This window comes from Lichenostomus cassidix, chromosome 7 (assembly GCF_008360975.1).
Source record: "Lichenostomus cassidix isolate B80296 chromosome 7, HeHo_3.0, whole genome shotgun sequence".
Lineage (NCBI taxonomy): Eukaryota > Metazoa > Chordata > Aves > Passeriformes > Meliphagidae > Lichenostomus > Lichenostomus cassidix.
In genome coordinates this window covers 1,673,658-1,697,755 of record NC_139488.1, presented here as the reverse complement: position 1 = coordinate 1,697,755, position 24,098 = coordinate 1,673,658, and the positions used below count along the sequence as shown (strand labels likewise).

Sequence of the window (24,098 nt, the reverse complement as noted above, 5' to 3'; positions counted from 1 at the left end):
TCATGAAATGCACTAGAAAACCTTGAACTTTTTGTTTAATGCTGTTTTGTTTGGTTTTTTAACTTTTCTCTAGTCCTTTTGAGAATTAGACTTGTCATCTTCCCTCTTCTTGCTGCAGAAAAAAAAGAAAAACAAAAACAAGCTAAGACTGTCATATAATTATCTGTCTCCATATGTGTTAAAAAAAACAAACAAGTATCTCAAGACTTCTAATTTGTATTAAATTCCTGACACTTGGCAACAACTGGTCTGATAATACTGGCATGAGGAAGTAAATCACGTCCCTTGTGTTGGAAGAAAAAGTTCTTGCTCCGAGTGCAGCACCCTGCACACAATAAACTTACTAATGTATGAATATGAAACAGCATAGGGTGGCTTTTAGTTACCAGATTTAGAATCCTAGGTCAAGAATTCATATTTTGCTTTGTGTCTTGACATAGTAAAATTATTCAGCTTGTAACAGGTGACAATATGGAGCATTTTAGATGGTTTGAGCTGTAACTTAAAGCTTCTTTTTACTGCTGCTGAAGCAGTGCAAAACTTCTTAGGAGGGAAGCTGGAACAGAGAATTGTTTGGGGTAAGTGTCAGACTCTAAAGTCGTGTAATAGGCGTTTTCCATGCTCACTCCCTGGAAGGACAGTCACACAGAACTTAAGGGTGTCTCATTCTGCCTACACTAAGGACACTTACAGAGAGTATCACAGGATTCTGATTGTGCTAAGCAATTAGCACAGCCATTTAGAAAAGTTGTTGCCCCTCAGCTAAATGCAGATGCAGATGGATTTGTTCAATCACCCCTGAAGGTGGCTGTAAGTAATCGACATGGTTTGCAATAGCAGGGGGCCAGCAGCGTGCAGCAGCTCACCTGGGGGGACTGACACACTGACCTGGCTGCTCTCGGTCAGTGACCATTCCCAAATATCAGTGCTGAGCCAAGGCTGGGCCAGCAGTGATACAACCCACATGAGGAATTCTTGGAGACATCAGCATTTCCCATGGTGCTATGTTTTTAGACCAGAAAGGTGATTTTACTTGTCCACTCACGCACCATTGACTGTATGTTGTTGTTGTGTTCAGAGGTAAATTTACTGATTGGAAATCCTTGCCTGAGAGATGCTGTGCCACATTATTATTCTCTTCAGCAGGTTATACTACTTTGTTGTTGGATAATTTTTTTTTTCTATGGGGGTAACATATCATTATCCAGATACAGGAAAAAAGTACACCCTTTCATATTTACCATATCTTATTTTTCTGATCTTTAGTGGCATCACAGTGTTTAGATTGAATAACAGCAGTGTTCACTTGGCTGCCTTCCTTTTTTTTTTTTTTCCCCTCCACCATGACCTCACTTTTCTTCCCTTTTTCTCCCCAATTAAATGCTGTTCCACTCTATCAGGAAGAATGTGTAATGATTGTCTTGCTTGCAGGAAATTTTCCTGTGCATACTGCAAGTGTGGCACCTGTCCAAAACAACTTAATGGTGTTTATGAGAAGGTCATGTAAGCATAAGCTGAAATCTTTGCATGCTACATCTATCAATGCTTTACTGCTCTTTCTGATCAGCAATCTCCAAGGGACCTCGGTTATGGACCACAGCCTCTCCTGTGGCTGAATTTTCAGGAGGAAAGGAAGCAGTGTACAGCAAATAGAATTAATTAATTTCTGTGTGACAGACTTGGTTATATATCTGCTCTTGAGGTACTGGTCTTAGCAAACAAGTTGAAATAGTGGAGGCAGAAGGCACAACTCATGATGTGCAAGGAGTGTGAGTACTTTTCGCTCTTGTTCAATGAGGGAGAGGCAGACACCAGTTCAATTAAAAGCAGCTGTCTTCAGGCTGGTCACGTGAAGCAGATTCACGTATTTTCAGTTGGAATGTAGAGCTTACTCTCAGAATGTCACCGAGGTTAAGAACTGGCAGGATGCAAAAGGAGACATTTATGTGGCTTACGATAAGACCATGGTTGTTAGAGTAAGAATTAAAAATACACGGGCGTCTCAGAACAGATGAAGATCAGCCGGCTGCCAAATTACAGTCAGCTTCTGGTTAATGGGGGTCAGGGAGTAACTTCCCCAGGGGGGGATGCTGGAACGGCTTTCTCCAACATTTCTTGCAGCTTTCTCCCAAGTGTCCAGCATTCCAGCTGCTTTAGATACTTGATGAGATGGGCTACAGGTATCACAGGACAGCTGTGTCTGTGTGCTTTCATCTACCTTCAAATACCTGTTTCAGGGTTTATTTGAATGTCATATGGCCAGAGGGGAGAATGTTTCTTCTTCTATTTCACTAATGTAGGGCAAGGATAAATAGAAGTTGAGCATAGGTTAAATGAAAATTCAGAACGATTGGTCTTTAGCTGGTTTTAAGTACAGAATTGGCCAAAGGGAAATTTAATTTGGAAACCATGTTGTACTGGTCTATTGGACTGTTTGTTGGTTGTTTCTGAGCTCTGTATTTTAAGCCCTCTCTTTCCCATGTTATCATTTATTTTACTTTTTTTATGTCGCACTCCATTTCTCAGGCTCTGACATCTTTGGAGCTGGTTCATAATTAAAGGAATAAATAATTCAGGTCACTGGCAATTTACAGCTTTCTTTGCTGTCTGTGCTGGAGTAACTAAACATGGATGATGAAAGGAATCAAAATAAGGTTTGCATCATTTATCCAAGCGCCCCATAAAGGATGGGTAATATTTCCTGATCTATAAAGCCTACAGAGGACTGACAGCATGTTTGGCAGCTGGATCAGACCCTCACCAGCTCCATTTCTTTATCCAAACACAAGAATGATACAGGTGCCAGAGCAGTGACAGGTACCAGTGGGCACCAGCCACACTTGCCTCCTGGAGCTGTCCTCCAGTCCCACTTTGGCCCCACTTGGCAAGGAGCAGCACTGTTTCATGGGAGGCTGGAGCCACATCCCATCACAGAGCTGTCCATCCTGTCTGTGGCAGCACAGCCATCACAGACTGTCAGACAGCAGCAAAACACTGCAAAGAGGATGTTTGATGGCAAGAATCATCCACAGGTCGTGTTGGATTACCAGGACCATCACTGAGTACACATCATGAGGTACACAAACATGGTGTGGTGTCCAGCCAGTAGCATGTGAACAGCATTGCTGAGTAGAGTAGGAATATTCATGCACTTTGCTTCAGACTTACATTTAATTACCTTGCTAATCAGGGCTAAATTCCCCAGCAGAAGTGATGCATCATCTGTAAGGATAACATGGTTGTTCTCTATGCATCGTTTAGAGTAAGTCACACTAAGTGGAGTGAATTATTATAGTCAAAAATAAAATGCTGAGTGATAGCTGTGTTGAAATGTACTAATGCAGTTTGGAAGAGATTTGGGATTACAGTTCTGTTTCTTATGGTGGTTTATACACATTGTGTTCCAAGCAATTTTGGCAAAAGGTGATAGAAGAAGATTCTTGAGTAATTTAATTCTTGAGTAGCCAAACCACTTGTAAGTAGAGACTCCTTGAATTTATTCTCTTACACCGCTGAAAAAAAGTCTGGTTTTATGTACTAAGGAAGTGAAGTAACAAAGACAATGAAAACCAACCAGAATTATTTATCAGACTTCATAAAATCAGCTTTAAAAGTTAACTGTCAACAGCTAGCCAATTGCATGTGTGAACACATAGGAGCATGTGCATCTTGTATTATAGACATATAACCTTTTCTGTTTAAAAAGAAGTTATTCCATGAGCTTTGCTTGTCCTGGCACTCCAAAGCCACCACTGGAAAAGCAGTGCTGCTGAGCTGAGCCCTGGTGTAAGCAGCAGTCAATCTGTTCACCTCCAAGGAGAGCTGTGATGCATAGCATGCCCTATGACTGCCATAGTGTACCAGCATGTGGTTCTGGTTTTGCACATCTGTCATGCCATTGATGTGAAAAGGTTAGAAGGATGTGAGTTTGGATTCACACAGTGATGTACCAGCCAGCTTCAGCATCATTATGTATTTATTTATCCTGTATCAATGAAAGGTGCTTTTGCCTTTTACTGAGTGAAACTATGCTATACCTGTGGTTTCTCTATTCATTTTCTTGCCTAAATAGACATGGGAAGGAAGGGGTGTGTGAATGTCTTTTTTCTCAGTCCAAAAAGGATAGAATCTTTTTTGAGGGGAAAAAGCTGCAAAGATCACCCTTCAGTGCCCCTGTAAATGGCTTCATTCTTCATTCTCAGCCACATGCTGTCATTTGATGTTTTTTTCTGCTGGTTAAAGGATTAGCATATTGTGGCTGTAAAGGTGCCACCATAACAAGCCCCCTGCACCTGTTGCTTGGGTTTCTCACTGTGCAGCCCTGCTGCAGGGTAGGTGTGAGGCACCTCAGATTGTGGGGGACGTTGAAATGGTCTCTTGAACTTTGTGGAAAGTGTGTCCTATGGTATACTCTGTTAGAACTTCAGTGACCTCAATATTTCAATCCATTATCTAGCAGTTAACATGTAGTGGGCACAGTCAGACCCAGTGGAAGGTTTGCAATTGCTCTGGAAGTCTCTGCAGCCACATGCTTCACCTGGAATAAATAGGAAAAAAAAAAAAAAAAGCTGTTTGAAAGGTTACAGTTTTACCCATGTCAGGACAGCAGCTTTATAGGGGGCCAGTAAACAAGTAGAAGGATGTTAACTTTAGACTCTGGAATAATTTCAGCCCAAATCAGGGGTTTTCTGTCTCTCCCCACTCCTTTTACAGTGAAACATTGCAGTGATTACGTTGATTTTGCTCATGCATTTGCTCTTATCTCTTAGGTGAAAAGTTCATGAGATTTGGCTATCCAGATATCCCCTTTGACATGAACCTATCGTATGATAAGGACGCTGAGCTGATGCAGTCTCACATGATGGACCAAGCCATCACCAATGCAATCACCTACCTTGGAGCCGAGGCGCTCCACCCCCTGATGCAGCACACACCGAGCACAATCGCAGAGGTGGCCCCGGTGATCAGCTCAGCCTACGCTCAGGTCTATCATCCCAGCAGGATAGAGAGGCCCATCAGCAGGGATACAGCCGACAGCCACGAGAACAACATGGATGGCCCCATCTCCCTCATCAGACCAAAGAGTCGAATCCAGGATCGAGAGGGCTCCCCCAGCAACAGCTGCCTGGATTCTACTGACTCAGACAGCAGCCACGACGACCGCCAGTCCTACCCAGGAAACGCTGCCTTAACCCCCAAGATAAAGCCAAACCCGGCTTACGTGAAGGAGGAGGCCAAGCCTTTGGATGTCACAAAAGCTCCTAAGGGCTCTTTAAAGGATATGTACAAGGTGATCAACGGAGAAGGGGAGCAGATTAGGGCTTTCAAGTGCGAGCACTGTCGCGTCCTCTTCCTGGACCATGTCATGTACACCATCCACATGGGCTGCCACGGCTACCGGGACCCGCTGGAGTGCAACATCTGTGGCTACCGCAGCCAGGACCGCTATGAGTTCTCGTCGCACATAGTCCGGGGGGAGCACACATTCCGCTAGGCCTTCTCATCCAAAGGGGACTCGTATGAAGTAGAAGAACTGCACATGAAGAAATACTGCACTTACAATCCCACTTTTCCTCAGACATTGAGACGCCTATTTTGTTGTTGTTGCTGTTGTTGTTGTTGCTGTTGTTTAATTATTATTATTAACCTTATTTTTTGTGGACCCAACCTCATTCGCTCTGCCCAGCTTAAGAATAGAAAGAAGGAAGGGAATGGATAAAAGAGGGGTTTGTTGTGGTCGTCACTTTTGGGGGAGTGACCAGCCTCGCTTTCTGTGGGAATTGGAAGGCAGTCTGTGTCCATCTCAGTCAGTCGTACATCGTGTCCTCTTTTGGGATATCGCTCAACCCCGCCAGGTGCTTTCAAGTCCCAACAAGATGCCACTCATTTACAATTTCAGAGGAATAGGTAGAAACATTTCAGAGGGGAGCCTTTTTCTAATGTGTAGATATGGTGCGAGCTTTTGGTGGCTGGAGGAAAGGGGGGGAACTTTGTTCTGCAGAATGAACAATTATTTTTAAAGCAAAACTGTTAGGGAGTTAGGAGCATGAATCAAAGTCAATATTCCTTTCAAAATTACTTTCAGGGGTGAGCTGTTTTCCTGGGTTCAGTGTGTATTGCCCCTCTAGAATGTAAATAAATTAAAAAAAAAAAAAAAGAAAAAAGAAATGTATGTCTTAACACTGTACCAGATTACAGCAATTTAGTTTCATAAGTCTGAGGGCCTTCTGTGGTAAGTCTGAGGCTTTGTATTTTCATTTTCCTTAACTTATGAAGCACCTTTTTTTAGAATTATTGATATTCTGTTACTCCATGCCTATGTGTTGTCTCACTGGCTTCTTAGAGAACCTTGGAAGCCTTATTTCTTTAGTTGCACCCTAAGTTTTAAGAAAGAGCATTTAGAAATAACATTTAAACTTGCTTCTAGGACAGTAAGTGGCCTAGGAGTGGGTGAGAGTCTGTAGTTTACTCAAGAGGTTCTGCTGCTCTTCTGAAATACTTTTGGTTTAAAATTATGGATTTAAAAATGACAAAACTACTAGTAGCAAAGTGTTCTTTAAATATAGGTATATATAGATAAATAATTATGTAAATACTTTCTCATTCTACTATCACAGTGTTAACCTCTTGGCAACAGCCTAAACTAAGACTTGCAGCTGGGAAAGCGTTAGGAGCCAGATCCTTGGCCAGCATTAATCCTCTTGGCTCCATTGAATTTAATGGAACTGCCCCAACTAGTTCAGCTACATCAGGATCCGAACCTTGACTGTTTTTTCTCTTGTTGACATCTTCCCTGCTAATTTGCTGAACCACTGATTTCCTTTTGTTTGTAAGTTATCAATTCTGCTTTAATTTAGGGGTGGAAGTATTAGCAGGTTTTGCTGGATAGCCTTTGCTCCTGGAGGGCACAGAAGCCCTGCAAACCAGCAGATCACATACGACCTTCCCTACTTCTTCAGAAAGTGATAAGTGGAGATGTACGTGCTGTGTATTGGCTTGGACTTAAAGATTTCATTTTTATTCCAAATTTATTAATTTCCCTGTAGGGAAAGCAAACAGAGAAACACACTGCAGAGCAAGTCCTTGACCTACAGACTGGACAAGAAAACAAGTCCACTGATCTGTTTTGTTTCCTTTCTTTCTCTCTCAGTAAATAACAAAGCCAGCAACCACCCAGCAAGTTGCATCAGTAAAAACTGGGCTTAAACCTATGGGACAGATTGCCATTGAAACCCAACTGTTTGTACCAATCACAATTGAAATGTTGTTGTTTGGCAACAAGAGCACAGCTTGAGAATGGAAAGATCTGCATGGGTTTAACCCCCTCCGCACGCTCGGGGAGACCTTTTCCAAGGGATAAAGTTACTAAAGTATAAAAGAGAGAGCAAGATCAGGCCATAATGAATTCCCATCTGCTCCCTCCAATCTGTGCACTCGATGCATATGCCAGTTTGCTGTTCGTTTTGAGGGTAACTGGGTTTTTTTTCTTCTTCTCTTCCTAGACCTGGAGCATTTGAAAGTAGGAGCTGAGTGGTATTGATTGAAATCTTTTTATGGTGACATTCTTGGCAGCTAGAACCTGTGTTTAGAAAGGATGCAGTAGATCATGGCCAGATTACCTGATGACTGCTTCCCAGCACTGCAATGCTATTAAGTAGAAGCTGGTAAAGTCTTGCAGTAGCCTATTAATTATAATACAATATGGAGAGAAATGTCATCTTGTGTAATGTGAGACCTATCAAGGCTGGGAATATGCAGGCTTTGGAGAGACAGATTTAAAGATCTATTCCCAACATTGTTCTTAATGTCGCTGGGTTCCTCCCCCTCCTTCTTTCTTCACCCTAATTTAGAGGAAACTGGGGCAAATGAGCCAGTGCTGTCCTGCAGACCATTCTCATTGCCTTGTGCCTGGTGCAGTCAGAGGAGTTTGTGCGGGAGCAAAGCAGGGAGATGCTGGAGGGCATCGCTTTTATTCCGTGTGGCTGATTCTCTGCAGTTAGGGAGGTGGGCTTAGGAGGCAGCCAGCCATGCTTTGTGTCAGGATGTGCCTGGAAATTCAGAAAAGAAAGAAAAAAGTGGTTGTGATTTGCTGAGGCAGGAAAGGTCTTTTAAGAACAAGGTGGAAAGGGAAAGGTTTGGGGGCCTGAGGGTTGCTGGGCTTGCCTGGGCCTCCAGAAAAACACGTGCCCAAGCCAGAGAGAAAGGTTGCCAGCAAATCCTTTCAGTCTCTGGGGGCAACACTCTGTTCTCCCCTCTGTGGTCAGTGAAAGAACATGGGCTGTGGTTTCTTGGAATAGTTAGCACTAGGGGAAAAGTGTTTAAAATTTCTGTCTTTGTTTGGGAAAGCACCGGAATACGGGAAAGGTAGAGAATCTCTTGTGTATCCACAAATCAGTTGGCTGCAATTATATCTGCAGTTTGTTAGTGTGCACTTTGGTTCACTGATGACTCACTGATACCTCCTGTAGGGTGTATTCTGTAGATGGATAAAGGATCAGATGGGGAGGCCCACTGATTTTGGACCTGGCTTTGCTTAAGCCCAGCTTGTTGATCTGATGGTAGCAGGTGAGATCTGTATGCCCTGGTGTCACAGGGCAAGGAACTGGGGAGGCACTGGGCAGTTACCTTACAAAAACTACTTCTTTTGGAGAGGAAGAAGCTTGAGGGGTCACATTGATTTTTATTATCAGTGTCCTATTCTAAACATTCGCTGAAGATTTTCTTCCTAGAGTTAGGGAAAGGAGAAAAGTTAAATTCTAGCTCAAATTTTGAACAAAATTTTGGATTAACATGTACTTCAGAATTCAATTCCTAGTGAAAATTATTAGAGAGCTTTATGTAATACAGTTTGTCCCCTCACAGAAGTGTGCAAAATAGGGCAGCAGAGATTTCTTTGGTTGTTTTTTCATGCTTGCTCTCTGCAAGAGTTGGATTTCTAAGAAAAGCTCTTGAGTTTCATCGAGTTCATTAGTCATTCATAGTGTACTAGGAATTTCAGTAGCTAATCCTTGGCCTCCAAATCCGTTTGTTCTGAGTATTTGGTGCTGGAAATCGAACCTGACTAATTTTTATTGGACTCTTTTGAAATTCTTGGAATCAAGTTTCCAGTTAGAACTGTGCATTTGCAAATTTAGAATTGGCTTCCTGTGAGCATTCCCCATTTTCATTAAAAAGAGAAAAAACCCCAAACCTCTGCATTTCTGTGCACATCCCTACCAGTAAACCCTTTTCCTTCTTTTACATCAAAAATGGCAATATTCTGACTCAGTTTTGAGGATTATAAACCTGTTAATTGAAATAGAAGTGTGACTATTTATTCTGCTCTTGGTGTAATCCATATCCTTGGAGCAAAGGGCATTATCTATATATCTTCAGTCATGGCTGATGAATTTTACAGCCACCTCTCTTTGCAATCATTTAGGAGTGCACATCAAAATATATTGCATTTTTCAGTAAAGCCAGCTCTTTACTCAATAACTTATGGGATTAAAACAATTTTCTTCTCCTTAAAAAGTGCTTTCATCTATGATGTGATGTGAAAGGTGTCTCATCATTAACCTATATTGGTCTGTATTAGAGAGGAAGATTCTAAATGGGGTAATTGGCCTGATTTTTAGTGGTACTGGTTTCTGCAACGTGAGGACCCAGCTCACTAAGTAGCCATGTGGACCTAAAGTATGTTTACTGCAAGGTGAAGAAATTCTCAATTGTTGGAGTTTCCAAATTTCTTTCTGTTTACAAGGGCTTTCCTAAATTTGTGCTGTCAGGCAGGAGGTCAGTAATGAAACCCAACTCTTCAACACTGGGCTTTCATGGGACATTATTACTGTTGCCCAGGTACTCAGATAGCTTGTTCTGATTTGAAAGAAGCCAGACAACAGACACTCCTTCCTCCAGAAAGAAACTCTGGAGATAATTGCAGCAAAGGTGCTTATTTCATCCAAGGGCAGGAGCTACAGTAATACAGCTGCTTTGCTGGATAAATTTCTTTCCTTAACTCTTGTGCTTTATAATGTAAGGAGGGGGGAGGAGGGAGGCTGCCAGAGTCAACTAAAGTCAGTGTGGGATTTTAGGAAAAGGGTGGGGAAATTGGCTTTTGTGCTAGAAATTCACATCTTAGCTTGGCTTAGTAGCATTTAAAAAGACAAATTGATGGCCTGTGGTCTGGGGCAGCTGGAGAGCTTGAGAAAGTACATTTATATATATATATGGTATTGTGTAGTTAGATATATGCTTTATTGTATATGTGCCTTTTCAAATGCATTTTGGGAGACTGTGATGTCGTTCATGATATCCTACCAGACCCTTTCAGAATGCACAACAAAAATCGACCCAAAGGAAACATCCCTTCTCCTGCTCTGCACCCTCCTTGGCAGCTTGACCCGGAGAGAGGATCCTGTTGGTGCTTTGCTGTGAGATTTCCTGGAGTCAGCTGGCTTTTAGGAGTGGGAAGGGCTGCAAATTACCCTAGCAAAGTGCATTCCAGCTATCCAGCTAGAGCTGGTCTGCAGCTGGTCCCAGGGAGCTCAGTGTCCCCAGCGTGATGCCAAGAGTGCCACAGGGACCTCCAGCTGCACCCTGCCCTGTGGAGAGCCAGGGAAAAGCTCCTGTTTGCTCCCCCTCAGCGCTTTAAGTAAAGCACCCTTGGGAATGGACTTTGCTCTGCTTTAGAGTTCCCACTTAGGACTGGGAGCAGTCTTTAAAGCACCTGCTTCTTGCTTCAGCCTGCAAAAACAAACGTGGCAAGTCCTTTGGAAGCGGTTTGCAAGTTTGCCTGTCACGCTGCTGCCACCCCAGGAACTGGCATGGAGAAGAGAGAAGCTCGTGGGTAGGAGGTGTTCAGGGGTTCATGGGCTGGAGCACTGGGGTGCTGGTTCTGGGACTTCCCCAGCGGTTGGTGACCTGGTTTCAGTGCAGTTGTTCCCCTGCAGGGCTGCAGGGCTGGGTGTGGCAGCACAGCCGAGGCAGGAGGACCACCGTGGGCAAGGGAGTTGGGCCAGCAGGCTTTGGGAGATCCTGAGCCCAGCACCAGCCCAGAGCCACCTCCTGAGCACCGCTCTGCTGGGCCCAGGCCATGGCAGCCCCTGAGGGGTGGTGAGAGAGCAGTTAGATAGAAAAGAGTTAGAACTTGCTTCATAATAAATATAGATTCCTGTTTATTATCCCATTGATGTATTCTGAGGTATAAGTGAAGGAGAACATCACTGCTTCCCAATTTGGCTTCTAATTTGACCTCCTTCAACCCCACCTGAAAGGGTGGGTTGTGTCTTTCTCCTACCCTGAGGCTCTGAGATGAGCAGAGGACAGTCGGGAGGAGGGGTGTGCTCAGGCTTTGCATGCTTAACAGGCCAAGGAAACAATAAAACCAGTCTCTGTTTAATTCACCTACCTTCCCAGTTGATCGTGCAGATCCCCAGTTCCTGTTTGCTTCCAGCCTTTGGAAAGGTAGTTATCAGTGTGCTCAGCTGGGTCCTCATCTTTGAAGATAACTTCCCATGCTCTCTCCTTCTGTACAAATGTCTCCTTTTCATCTTGGGGCCTAATTAATCATCAGACAGAGCTGACCATTTCAACAGGGACCTGCATAGTCGTAGTAAGAACTAATATTATTTACAGTTGCAAAAAAAAAACCCAACCAAGCAACCAAAAAAACTGTGATATTTTGACTAGCAGTATGTGAAGTATTTCAACAGAGTGAATGACAATGAAGTTAATCAGATCATGTCCTGAGGGGGAGATGATGTGTCCTGTTGGGAGAAAGGGAGCAGCCTGGCCCAAGGCTGGGCTCGATGCTTCCTTCTTGCAGTGAGTGTTGGTTTAGGCGACTGCACTGCAGCCCAGGAAAACGTTTGAGCACCACGAGCCTCCTGCCATCCCTTGGGCTGGATCTGGAAGTTTGATGGTGTGTTTGATCACTCCTGTTGCCTGTGAGGTCAGGGCCAGTGGTGCAGCACAGCAGCTCTGGGCAGGCCATGCTTGCAGCGCTGAAGGCTCATTCCCTCATTTTGTGTAGCAGCCTTAATCCCTGGCACTCAGCAGCACCTGGCTGCTGCAGCCTCTGGTCTGCATCACCAGGCTGGAGAAAGGATGGATGCCTCCCAAGGCATGGGGGAGCACAGCTCCTTACGGGCACTACAGGACCCGTTTGCAGGAAATCAGGCCATTTCGTTTTACCTCAAGTGACATCGAGTAAGAAAAGCTTCTTGCAGGGGTGGAGGTCACTGAATCCCTACTATGCACTTACTGGGATTTGACATTGCTTACTGGAAACGGATGTTCGTTCCTGAACACGCTGTTACAAGGGAAGGACTTTTTTTGGTTATTTTTGTAGTCATTCAAATTCTGAAACTGTGATCAATTATTTGACGGATTGTCAAGTGTCCTCAGAGCTTGAACACGTTCACTTCCTCACCATGTAGCAGTCTCCTCTGGCTTTCTGTGCTTTTCTCTTTCCCCCTTTTCCTTCTTGGAGCTTTAAGTCTGGGCCTGCTCTTATCTCCTGTAGCTTTGGGCTGTCTAGGGGTTTGGGGGGTTGTTTTTTGGATTTTTTTTTGTTCATTGGCTGTACAGTCTGTTTACATATTTTTGTACTCAAGTGTAGTTTTTTATTAAAAACAGGAAAAATAAAAAAAAGATAGTTGATTTGAGAAAAAAATTAAGGTACGTTCTCTTTGTAACACTTTAAAGATCTAGGGTACCTTTGAGATGACTCTACAGTGATGTAATTGTAATATTGTATATTTGCCTTCCTTTTTAGTTGATTTTATTTTCTGGTTGTTTTGTTTTGGTTTTTTTTTTTTCCTAAAATGTATATCTTTTTATGAGAAACTGGAAACTTTTAATGCAAATGTTTAGAAAGATTTAAAATTGTAAAGTAAAAAAAAAAAAAAGTCATATAATTTTTTTTCCTGTTGGAAGAAAATGCTTTAAAAAAAGTTTTACTACTGTTGTATTCCAGGGTGGGGGTTACCAACCCCAAATTTGCTTCTTATGCTTCATTCTTGGATCCTGCTTTCTAAACATGATCATTGCAGACACGGATGATTTGCTTATGTTAGTTCTAAAAACAAAAATCACCAACAAAACCATGGGTGTGGGTTATTTTTCTGTTCAAGTGCAATACTTACCCTGACATCTTATTAATGTACAGTGGTTTCTGTGTTCCTTCCTCACTCCACACAAATCAGTGAAACAAACTGCTCTGCCCTAAATGCATTTAAAAATATGGTTCAAGTAAACTGATTGCGACTGACAAAAGATGAGAAACTGTAAATTAGGGCTAAAGGCTATAATTTAGCTCCTGCTTATCGTTGGCATTGAAACACATCCACATCCAGAATTAAGGATATACCCCTTCTTGCCTCTTCCTTCCTTCGTCTTCTTTTTTTAATTGCAGCTTTCTTTTTTAAGAAAAGCACTTAATATTGATGTTTATTAAAAATAACAAAAAAACAAAAAGATCTTTTGGTCTGATCCAAAACCCACTCAGTGGAGACTCCTGTTGATTTTGAGGATGGATTTTGGATAAGGCCTAATCTCTTCGCTAGGGCAAAACTGCCGTTTACTCTAATGGGAGAGATTTGCCTGCATAAGAATTACAGGACTCGTGTCCTTTATCTACCTGAGAGACCAGAAAAGCTTCTTTAGAGTTGTCCTTGTCTTATATAAGTTTAGATGGGACTTGTTTTACATATCATACATATTTATATATAGTGTATTTTTAATGCCTTCCCCCCTCCCCCACCCCAGTAGACTGAAGCCTCTGTTCTGTAAATATGTATTTAGGTACGTAATAAAAAAAGAATAAAATCCCATTGAGATTTCTAGGAAAGGCAGTTACTGCGCATGCACAGTAGCCACTTTTGTCTTTTAAATTTGTATTTAAGAGATTTCTTTTTAATAATAACAAAGGCGAGGAGACTGTATCCCCTTCTGATCAATTGCCAAAATCATTGCCCAGCCCCTGGTGTTGGAGGTGAAGAAGAACAACGCATTCAGCGGGCAGCTTGCCGATGCCCGCTGGGTCTCACTGCTTGGGCCAAAGTCTGGGAATGCCACGGGTGGCTCAGCTCCTGCTGCTCCCGGGGCTGTGCTGAGCAGTGGGACCTGAGCACAGCCTGACCCCTCTGGGAGCAGAGCTTGGGCTGGGGGTGTGACCTGTTTGCCACGGAATCTTCCCCAGCCTCTCCAGAGCTCCACTCTGCCCTCCTCACTGCTCTTTTCCTGACAGAGCTGGGTGACTAATCTGGGAAATTACCCCTTTTTTACCCCCAGGTTACAATTTTTTAGTTCTGTGATAGATCTTCTGAGCTGATATTGAGGAATCTTTAAAAAAAAAAGAAAAATTATAAAAATTGCATCAGAGTTTACTCCAAAAGGCAGTGAAGACACTGGGAATTGTCCCACTTCTTTACTTGCTCATTGGAAGGTGCTCTCATAAAAGGAGTTCAGAAACAATCCCTTTGACAGTGGTGTATGTGAGCAACCCTAATGTAAACCTGTATCTCCCTGCTAAAAGAGTTTTGCCGCTATAGACTGAACTATGGGACTTGTTATTTTTATTTTCTTCTTAGCATACATGCATACATATGGTTGCACATCTGTATGTGTGTGCTCTGTACCTGTGTGAGTGTTGTACAGCCATGTGAGAGTGGGAGTCCGTGTGTGTGTATAAATAAAAGAAGCTGCAGAAACTTTGTAATACTTTGTGAAAAGGATTATATTATAAAGGTTTGTACTGTCTTGAGTGCACAGCTACTGGAATAAATGTAGGGAATCTCAGGAACAAGCATATACTTTGTCCAAGAATTATTTCTTCTCAGAAGTGTAAGTGCAGTTTTTAATTCTGTATATTATTTAATATTTTACCAATAAAAATAAACTTCTGACACGAAAGGGTTTTCCATTCAACCTTTATGGAGACATTGGTGTATGCATACACTTTTCTTTCTTGCAGCAGGCAACACACGTGGTGGTTTGGCCCCTCCCAGGAATCGCATTTCTACGTGCTCACAAATCCTGTTCATTAGCTGGAGAGACTGTGTTATGAGTTGGGGTTCTGAGCATGGGTTATGAGACAGGGGAGCTGGGCACAGATCTGCTTTCAATATTCACTGGAGCTAAAGAAATGCCTTCCATCAGCTTCAGCACCAGCGAGAGAGGTGTCCCCAAAGGGTGGCATCAGTCACCTGCTAGTGGCTCTGCATTGTTTTTGAAATGAATCAGTGGCCCAAGATTTTTCTGGAAACACTTGGACTGCACACACAGTTCCTTTGAACCTTTCCCTCAGCACAGCTTTTTGGCTGAGTTCCCTCTGTTGTATCCAGAGGTGATGTTCCCAGTAGGGATTTGTTGGGCATTTCATGTTGCCTGGCTTGTCCTTTTTTTCCTAACGCAGCTATCAGCCTGGTAGCATTCACAGTACAAACTCTTCAGAATAAAAGGAAGATCTCATGAAGCTTCGGAAATTGTTTGTTGTTTGTTTTACGAATCTCTTGTAAATTCTTGGTTAAAGATTAACCAGCCTCTCCCCATAATAAAAGTGTTCATCATTCACATGAGAATGGAAATTCCTTAAGATATCATCTGAATAAAAGTTAATCGTCCTTTAAGTCATGTTTGATGTATGTTGTCTCCAAGGAATGCTTCTGTTCAATGAGCAGAATTTCCCCTGATTTCTTTCACTCAGCATTGCTGTATTACTGGTTTTGCTTCAAAACCCTCAAAATTCAGCTAATGGGATAGTTTGAATCTCTAGTGCCTGGAGGAGAAATCCCATTGTGCCATTGCAGGACAGAAAAGACTGGTTCTACGGACTCAAGGTCCTGTCCCAGAACTTACTGGAGATGTTTTTTCATCCTCTCCAGCCGAGGGTCTGAGGTGATGAGGGGAGAGCTCATAGGCAGAAATTAAATGACCTGATAATCCTTAGGACTGCTGAGTCATTTTCCCAGTTAATAACGGTTAAGTCTTGGCTCCTGGCTTTGGCTCCTATAGCACTAATATTTCTATTTTTATGCAGTACTTTCAAGAACTTACTGGAGTTTTTTCTGAGGGTGAGTTTGTTTTTAAAACGTGGTGAATCAAAGTATGTTTTCCTCCATCTCTGTGCTCGAATGTCAAATCCCAGCCCTGCCATGAATCATTTCCCACCACGACTCTGCAGAATATATAACAGAGCCCTTGTTAATGGGAGACAACGGCAGGGCCTCAAAATCCCATTATGAAACTCGCAATAATCGAGGGACTAAAAATAAATTTTGCTTGGATTGCAGTTTGAACATGCTTGGGTTGTTTTTTTCTTTCTTTTTAGTCGATCCTAATGTAGTTAGTCCTCAATAAACCCAGCTTTACCCTTGTGCCCTTCAGTGCTTATTTTTGTCTCTTCTTGGTGCATCATATAAACATTGTCATAACTTCCAGCATGCAATTATAAGTGTTTGTTTTGGGTTTTCTCACAGCAGAGTACCTCAGGAGCCACAATGACTTCTGGATTCAATGAAATACGAGTTGAAAGGATTACAGTGTAAGTACAGAGCCACTTAAAATTTTATACTGAGAAAGAAAGCTCTTTTCAAAGGAATATACATGTGAAATAGCCTTTGTGCTTCCTGTTAATTCCTGGTACAAAGATTAGGGATGGAATCCCAGAGTACAATATTTCCAGGGATTTCTGTCAGTGGAGAAATTGAGCCCTTGTAATGAGACTATAGAAGTGCTCAATATTATCTCATTATTTTTCATTAATCCCTGCACACCAGCCCGCCTCCACATGCTGTAATTCCATGTTACCACCCATGTTCACATTAAAATAGGAACAGATTATTCAAGACTCCCACACAAATCGTGAACCTCTATCCCTTCTGATCTGTCACTGGCCATCCCTGAGACGGAGGAACCTCTTCCTTAGGCAAGGAGTCATCTTTAAACCTGGCAACCCAGCCCTTCGGAGCTAAATGCCTATTTTTATTCCTGGCAAATGCTCCTGTGGCATCCAGCATCCAAGCCTGGATGAAACTACCCTGTCAGAACTGATTTTTAACAGAAAATTGCTTTTCAATGAACCCATTCTCTATGGAAAGTGCCTGCTTTTCATAGATTTGGGAGGATTTGGGGATTTTTTCCCTCAATAAGAAAGCCTGAAACTCTAAACCCTCGGAAGGTTTCTGTGTTATTCTGTTTGGTTTCAAGAGGAAATACTTCCCTGCCCTCAACTCCTGTTTTCATATCAGTTCAAATAATGTCAAGACACTCTTTGCTGCTCTTTCCCATTATTTTTGTTACTTTTCCTGTTTCAGGCTGCCTGCGTGTAGTTGATAGGGTGGGGTGAGGAATGTAAATTATTATTTTCATGTAGGTGTGGTAGCTATTCAGTTGTAAATCCTGTTTTCAATCCTGACTATTTTATTTGTGATCTGTAATATTGATTTGTCTTCAGAGCAGAGAACACTGCAATCTATCAGGAGCAGGGACTTTTTATTCCTTGCTAAAGTAATCCAAAGCACTCCCAGAAAACTGCAAGATGGGAAAAAAGAGATCTTCCTTGAAGCCCTTTTTTTATTCTCCCCCTCTTTGAAATGAGTTGAGGAATTTGTTTCTGCGCTTGATTTGTTTTTATCAGTTAGTTGCAAAATCTGACCAGCCTCTCCTTTCAAACCCATCTCCCATGATAACCTGCCACTGGCTGCCTCTTGATAACTGACTTTAAAAAAACAAATTAAAAGGTTTGCGTCTGAGTGCAGCTCGGGATGGTGGAGGAGCAGGGCTGAGCTGCAACAGGCAGCTCTGCAGTTGCTGTTGGAGTCGAGTAAAGCTGTCAAGCTGTTCCCAGTTCCTCACAAGCCGTAGCAGCCGTGCTGAAACACAGCTGTATTTTCCCACAAGCTGTGAGGGCCTTTTGGCAGCCACAGGCAGCAGCACTGCAGATGCTCTGGCTCTCCAAGGCCTTTCCCCAGCTGGTCCCACCCCGGGAAGGATGAGCTGCTGGGTCAGGCACTGGGGTACCTCACCTGTGGGACCAGAGCTGCAGATCTGTATGGCCTGGGGAGCTGGGGGAGCTGAGCTGATTTACAGTGTCTCTGTGAGATGCCAGTGCTGCTCAGAGCCCGTGGGGCTGCTGGGTGCTCTCCTGTGGGTGTGCTCTGCTCTGTGCCCAGCCTGGTGACAGCCTGTGCCCCTGTCCTGGGGACAGCCCTGATAGCCAAAACCATCCTCACAGCATCTGCCTGTGCTCCTGCAACTTGGCTTCTAGCTGGCAGTTCAGTCTATCTCATTTTTGGATGAATCTGGAACCTAGGAGTACAATCACTGCTGATTTTATTATTATTATTATTATTATTAATGTATTTTATGGTTAGCTTTAGGTTTGTAGCATCCTTGTGCCTGAGGCTGTGACTGGTAACAGTCAGTGGTCTCTGTGAAAACTGAAGTTTAGGTGTCACATGCTGCACACTCAAAACTGATGGCCTCTCTGGCCAGTGGACTATGGAAAGCCTGGAATACAGCTGTCCTTGGATACCTCTGCATATTGTTCTCTATCAGAGAGATCTTTTGAAGGCTGACTTGAAAACAACTCATGTCCTCGCAGCTTGAAAAGCTTCTCCTTTCCCACAAGTGGCAGAAATGTGCTCAGGTTGCATTTCCCGAGCAGTGCCTGCATGGTGGGGATGTCTGCAATACATACCGAGTGCTATGCTGCTGCTGTGTGGCCATGAGGAGGCATTTAAAGTGCTTCTTCTTGGGAGCTCTTTTTAAAAATTAATTTCTTCAGTCAAGGGTCCTCTTTATTTGCCTTCAGCTTTCCCCCCATTTCTTCCAGTAAGAAAACAGAAGTTGTCACTAGACATTAGAACACAGCAAGGTTTAAGTCAATGCGGGTAAATATTGATTATTTGCATGATGTTAGTTCCTAGAAGCCCTTCGGAGCTGGGTGGTGTTCTAGCACTGAGCAAAAATAAGGCCTGGCTGGCACTAATGGCTTTAGCATCTAATTATAAAATGAAACCAAGCTTCTTCTCATTTTCAGAAAGTCCAAAGATCTTTCTGTAATGTTCCTTTCCTTTATTTGTCCAAGACTGGATACCAGACTGGAGACAATATTCCAGTAACTGTCCCTGTGATATTTTGCTGCTTCTTGAGGCTGTTCCTTGGATGCCAGATCCAGAGCCAAGATGTGCTGGAACACGAGTTGGGCAGATGAGTCCAGCTGCCCAACAGATCCGGATGGCTTTGGATAACTGACATCCTGATCCTTATCAGATCTGCCTCATCTCTGAACGTTACCAGCTCTGTTTCTCTGGGGTTTTTTGTTAGATCTTTCAATAAGATATTAAATTATCTGGGTCTAAACCAGATCTACATTGCTCAAAACACTGCAGCTGGATGATGTCCTAGTCGTGGTCCTACTGAAAACTTGCTGGTACAAAGATGGGCTTTGATCTGTTTAATATGTGAGCATTGATTTTTTGTTTTCTCCAAAAATGAAAGAGAGGGGGAAAATGATAACAGTGTCAATAGGATACCAGTTTTACCCTGGTCATACCTGCTGGAAAGGAAATTTCTATGCTGAAGCTGGTGTGATGCACCCTGTAGAAGACACTTCAGCTGCTCTTCGGAGACAATTTTATGTAAGAGGAAATGTAAAGGACTTTCTGGGTTTGGTGTAGACTCAGTTACAGAAGGAACCCTAAGCTCTTAAGGAAGAGGAGGTTTTGAAGATAACATCACTAACCAGTTTTCTCAGCCTCATGTGAAATTGCGATATTTTAGTGATCACAGGCTCACCTGTCCTGCCAAATTCAGATGACTGCAGGACTCCTCAAACACTTCATTTCATTGTATAAATTACTGCTTTGCCAAGACTTCTTTTAGACCCAGGGTGTCAATAGAGAAACCTTTGCTGTTATTTCAGGCCGATCTGTGCATGTCTAGGTGAGGCTGAATAAACCACAGATGACCCCTGATGTAATTTTACCTTCAGTCATTTGCCCCATTCTGCTGCCAAGCTTTCACACAGCCAGAATCCCCAACCCTGAGTTTCTTTTTAGGGGAAGAGAACGGTGGAATAAGCCAGCTGGGGATTTTTACAGCACAGTAGTTCTCACAGCACTGCCCTGACAGGGTTCCCTCTGATTCATCATTCCCAGAGCCTTTGCACCACTTGGCTTATCCCGAGCAGAGGCTTTAGTGCAAGGCACAACGTATCTGTGTCGGGAGGTATTTGGGCAGGAGGATTCCACAACAGCTATTTTGGGCTATTTCCCCACATCGAGAAGCTCTAGCGCTTATCTCAATGGAACGAAAGTCAAGCCTGTTCTTCCAGATAAAATGCTTTCCCCTCCAACTGCCTGATGCTTTATCTCTGGTCTTGCAGCATCACCCATAACCCCTCTGCTGACCCACTTAACTCTCTGCTTTCAGCAGAGCTGGGCTGGGGGCAGGGGGACTTGATTAATGAAGAATATTCACTTTCTTCTGATGTGAAAAACTCTTCAAGTGGTCCATGCTCACATAATTGGGAGAGAAGTCTCTATTCTTAATCAGCTGATAAATTATCTATGGGCAGACCTTTAAGAATGTATTTCAGGTGGCTGTGGTTCATTTAAGTTATTGGGTCTTAAACATTTTTCTGAATCTTCTGACAAAGAAAAGAACTTTAATGATATCATTTGACACTTGTCATCATGTTTACTTTGCCTGTTGAAAAAACAAACCAAACCTGTGTTATCTCTTTTCTGTATCCAAAATTATTTCTATGAAATCAATATTTTAGCAAGCATAGCAATCTGCTAGTGCTTGCTTTTTGAGCTTCAAAAATTAGATAAGGAATAAACATAGGTAGTCAAGGCAGTGAATATGTTGTCTCTTACATTCCAATTTCAGCAGCAGGTACAGCCAAGGCAAGCTTGTTTGTTAATTTATTTGGAATTAAGCTGATATGTCTAATCTATTTCCTAGTAAATGATTATCTATCAAAATGTTTTTATCAGCTGGAACTGACTGATGTTCATTCAGATAATTTCTTGGACAGCCACCATGTGTGTAGTTAAGCAGAATTCAGTCTGGTTTCCTGTTTGAATATAATTTTTTTTTATTGCCTCCATTCTATACAGTGTGGCAGGGACTGCTCAGAAAAGGCTCTTCTCCCTGAATCTGCGTGTGAGGAAATCCAAGGGTGTGAACAGTCCTGTCCATTCATTGCCACGGGATGGCCTGGTGAAACAAGGAAGGATGAAAAATTCCAGCAGTTGTGAGGAAGGTTGCTAAGAGTGGAACTCTGGACCTTCCATGTTGGAGTTCTGGAGAGAACACCATGGACACTGCAGTGCAAACACGATTAGGAGGTGGAACTGACTTAAGGGTCTTCCTGCCCAAGCCAGTTTGAGTTCCTGGTTAGAGCCCTGCCGAGGTACATGTGAGCTGACACTCACTTGACTTCCAAGGAGAGGAAGAAAGGGCTGTGATCACACTCACATCCACTTCAGAGGTTGCCACTGGGTTCTGCTACTGGGAAATGGCAAAAGCAGCAAGCAAATGAGTTACTGGGAGTCTGCACACAGCCTCTCATGTTCTTGCCTTTGCCTTCATTGCTGCCACTGTGGGAGGTGTCACTGTCACACCTGCTGCTTCCCAAGAGCAATTTCACCACATCACCTCTGGTCTTTGAATTTTTTTCCATGTATTCATTCGTAGATGGAGAGGAAGAGTGCAGCCTGCCTTACTTAGCCACCGTGGAGCTTTGATTTCACTGTGCTGGCATATTGAGTTGCAGCCATGTGTCACAGATCTTTTGCTTGTCATCTCCCATGTTCTCACTATTCCCTGTCACTTTAAAATTAATTCATTGCTAATCACTTACTCCACCCAGACGATACCCATATTCTTCTACTTGCAAGGCGCCACCTGATGCTTCATTTGGGGAGAATGGAGGGAGGGGTAAACAAAGCCTGACAATTGCACTGTGAACCAGTAGAATTAATTTGTCCCATATGCAAAATTTAATTTGAACAGCATGAACAGTGAAGCTCTTTGGTCAGAGCACTGCTTCTCCAGTTATTGTAGGGCAGTTTTTCTATACAAGGGAGCAGAAAGCCAAAAGGAGTGCGATTTTCCTTTCCAAGCTTGTATGGGATGCAGCACTCCCAGCCCTTGGTGGATGACTGGGGGAAATGGACATTAATCATGGTTGTATTAAAGGCTAGCTATCTTCTTGGTGCTGTTGCCTAAGCTGCTTTGATTAGAATCGCAGAATCACGGAATGGTTTGGGTCAGAAGGGAATTGAAATCTCATCCAGTTCCAACCCCCTGCCATGGCAGGGACACCTTCCATGATCCCAGGCTGCTCCAAGCCCCATCCAACCTGGCCTTGGATGCTGCAGGGATGGAGCAACCACAGCTTCTCTGGGCACCCTGTGCCAGGGCCTCACCCCCTGTGTAAAGAATTCCTTTCTAATATCTAATCCAAATCTCTCCCCTTTTAGTTTGAAACCATCCCCCCTTGTCCTGTCCGTATCTGCCCGTGTAAGAAGTCACTCTCCCTCTTCTTCACTGCTGTGCTCTGACTCAGGCAGGAGTTTCCTGAGTCACAGAACGTTTGAGGTTGGCAGAGACCTCGGAAGATCACCTGGGACACCTCCCTCCCCAAGCAGAGCCACCCAGAGCAGGTTGCCCAGGGGTTCGAATGCCTCCGAGCTGGAGCCACTGCCACCTCCCCGAGCAGCTGTCCTGCTGTGTGAGCACCGCACCCACGTGGCTGCAAACACAGCTTTTGTGGTGCACAGCTCCCGGCAGCCCTGGGAACCAGGATGCCCGAGTGGAGCAGGGCGGATAGGATCAGGGCAGAGCTCCCACCCTGCTCACACAGGAGCCACCTCATCTGCCTGCCCCAGCAAGGGAGCCTCAAACCACTGCTGGGAACACTTTGAGACAGGATTTTGTCACCCCAGAGGAAACATTGTAGGGGAAGAGCAGGCCCTTGTAGCTGTGAAACAGTGATGGCAAGATAAAGGCACCCAGCTTGTCCTCTGTCCTGTCTAATAGTGCAACAGCAATGAATTTCAATCCCTTCATCTCAGGGTGGGGAGGGACAGGGATGTTTCTCCTTCGCAGCTCTCCTCACTCTTTTCTTTCCTAATGTGCACAGCTATGTTTTAATGTGTGTGCATGTCGAGGCTCTGTATGTGCACACAGAGGAGCAGGACATGCTAAAATGGGGATTTTTGGTGCAGAGTTTGAGGAAACACAGCCATGAAAATTCACAGCTGGAAAGTCCACCAAATAAATTTTTGGAGGCCAGAGCTTTGCTGGGCTTGGTTGACATTTGACCTCAAGCCAAATTCCTTTATACCAAAGTACCTTGCTCTGTTCACAGGAGGCCTTAAGCTTGCAGAGAAGTTCCAGAAAAACGTGAGAGTGTTCCAAGGTGCCCAGAGAATGCAAAGTGTGATGCAGGAGGGTTCCTTGGATTGATCTGGTGAATGATCAGGTAACTGGCAGCTGGTCTCTGCCATCCTCCTTGAAATAAGGGACTAAGTGTGAAATCTCTGTGGAGAACTGAAGGAAGGGAAGCCAGAAAATCCCCTACAGCTGGAATGAGATGGTATAAAAAGCTGCAGAATTCCAAATGAAATTGCTTCACTTTGCTCCCAAATAAGCACTTGAATCTGTATGAATCAATACAAATGGCATCAATAAATGCATCTTGTTTTGTTCCAGTTTAACATTTATTTTCAGAAGGTTCTCAGAAAGCATTTTGATATACCAATGCATGAAATACTGCTGTCAGAGAAATTCAGATTATCCTGGATAAGGGTATTATATCCTAGAATGAAAACAGGCAGCAGAGATAAAACAGCAAAGAAACTGATGGTGCTGATTTCTTGGGAAATGTCAAAAAGGGTGATTTGAGAAGTGGAGGTGTTTGAATCCCAGCACACACCAATATTTGTATTGCTTCTGTTTGCCCTGAACTTCTGCAACTCTGGCAGAGAGAGCTCAATCTCCAGCAATGCCAAATAATACCGTTATATTCAATTTTGAGTATTTTACCAATAAATAAGAAGTATGACTTGCTTTTCTTCAGAACTTAGTCATCTCTGGGA

General features: G+C 43.4%; 1 protein-coding gene across 15 annotated transcripts in view; it reads left to right on the top strand.

The window, feature by feature from the left end:
• IKZF2 (IKAROS family zinc finger 2) overlaps positions 1 to 15,611 on the top strand; it is a 118,457-nt gene extending 102,846 nt beyond the window's left edge. For all 15 annotated transcript variants that reach the window (XM_085065715.1, XM_085065708.1, XM_085065714.1 and 12 more), the window contains one exon: positions 4,770 to 15,611. In XM_085065715.1, coding sequence (XP_084921841.1) covers positions 4,770 to 5,494 — 725 coding nt within the window. In that variant the 3' untranslated portion in view covers positions 5,495 to 15,611. The remainder of the gene's footprint in view (positions 1 to 4,769) is intronic.
• The last annotated feature ends 8,487 nt before the right edge of the window (positions 15,612 to 24,098 follow it).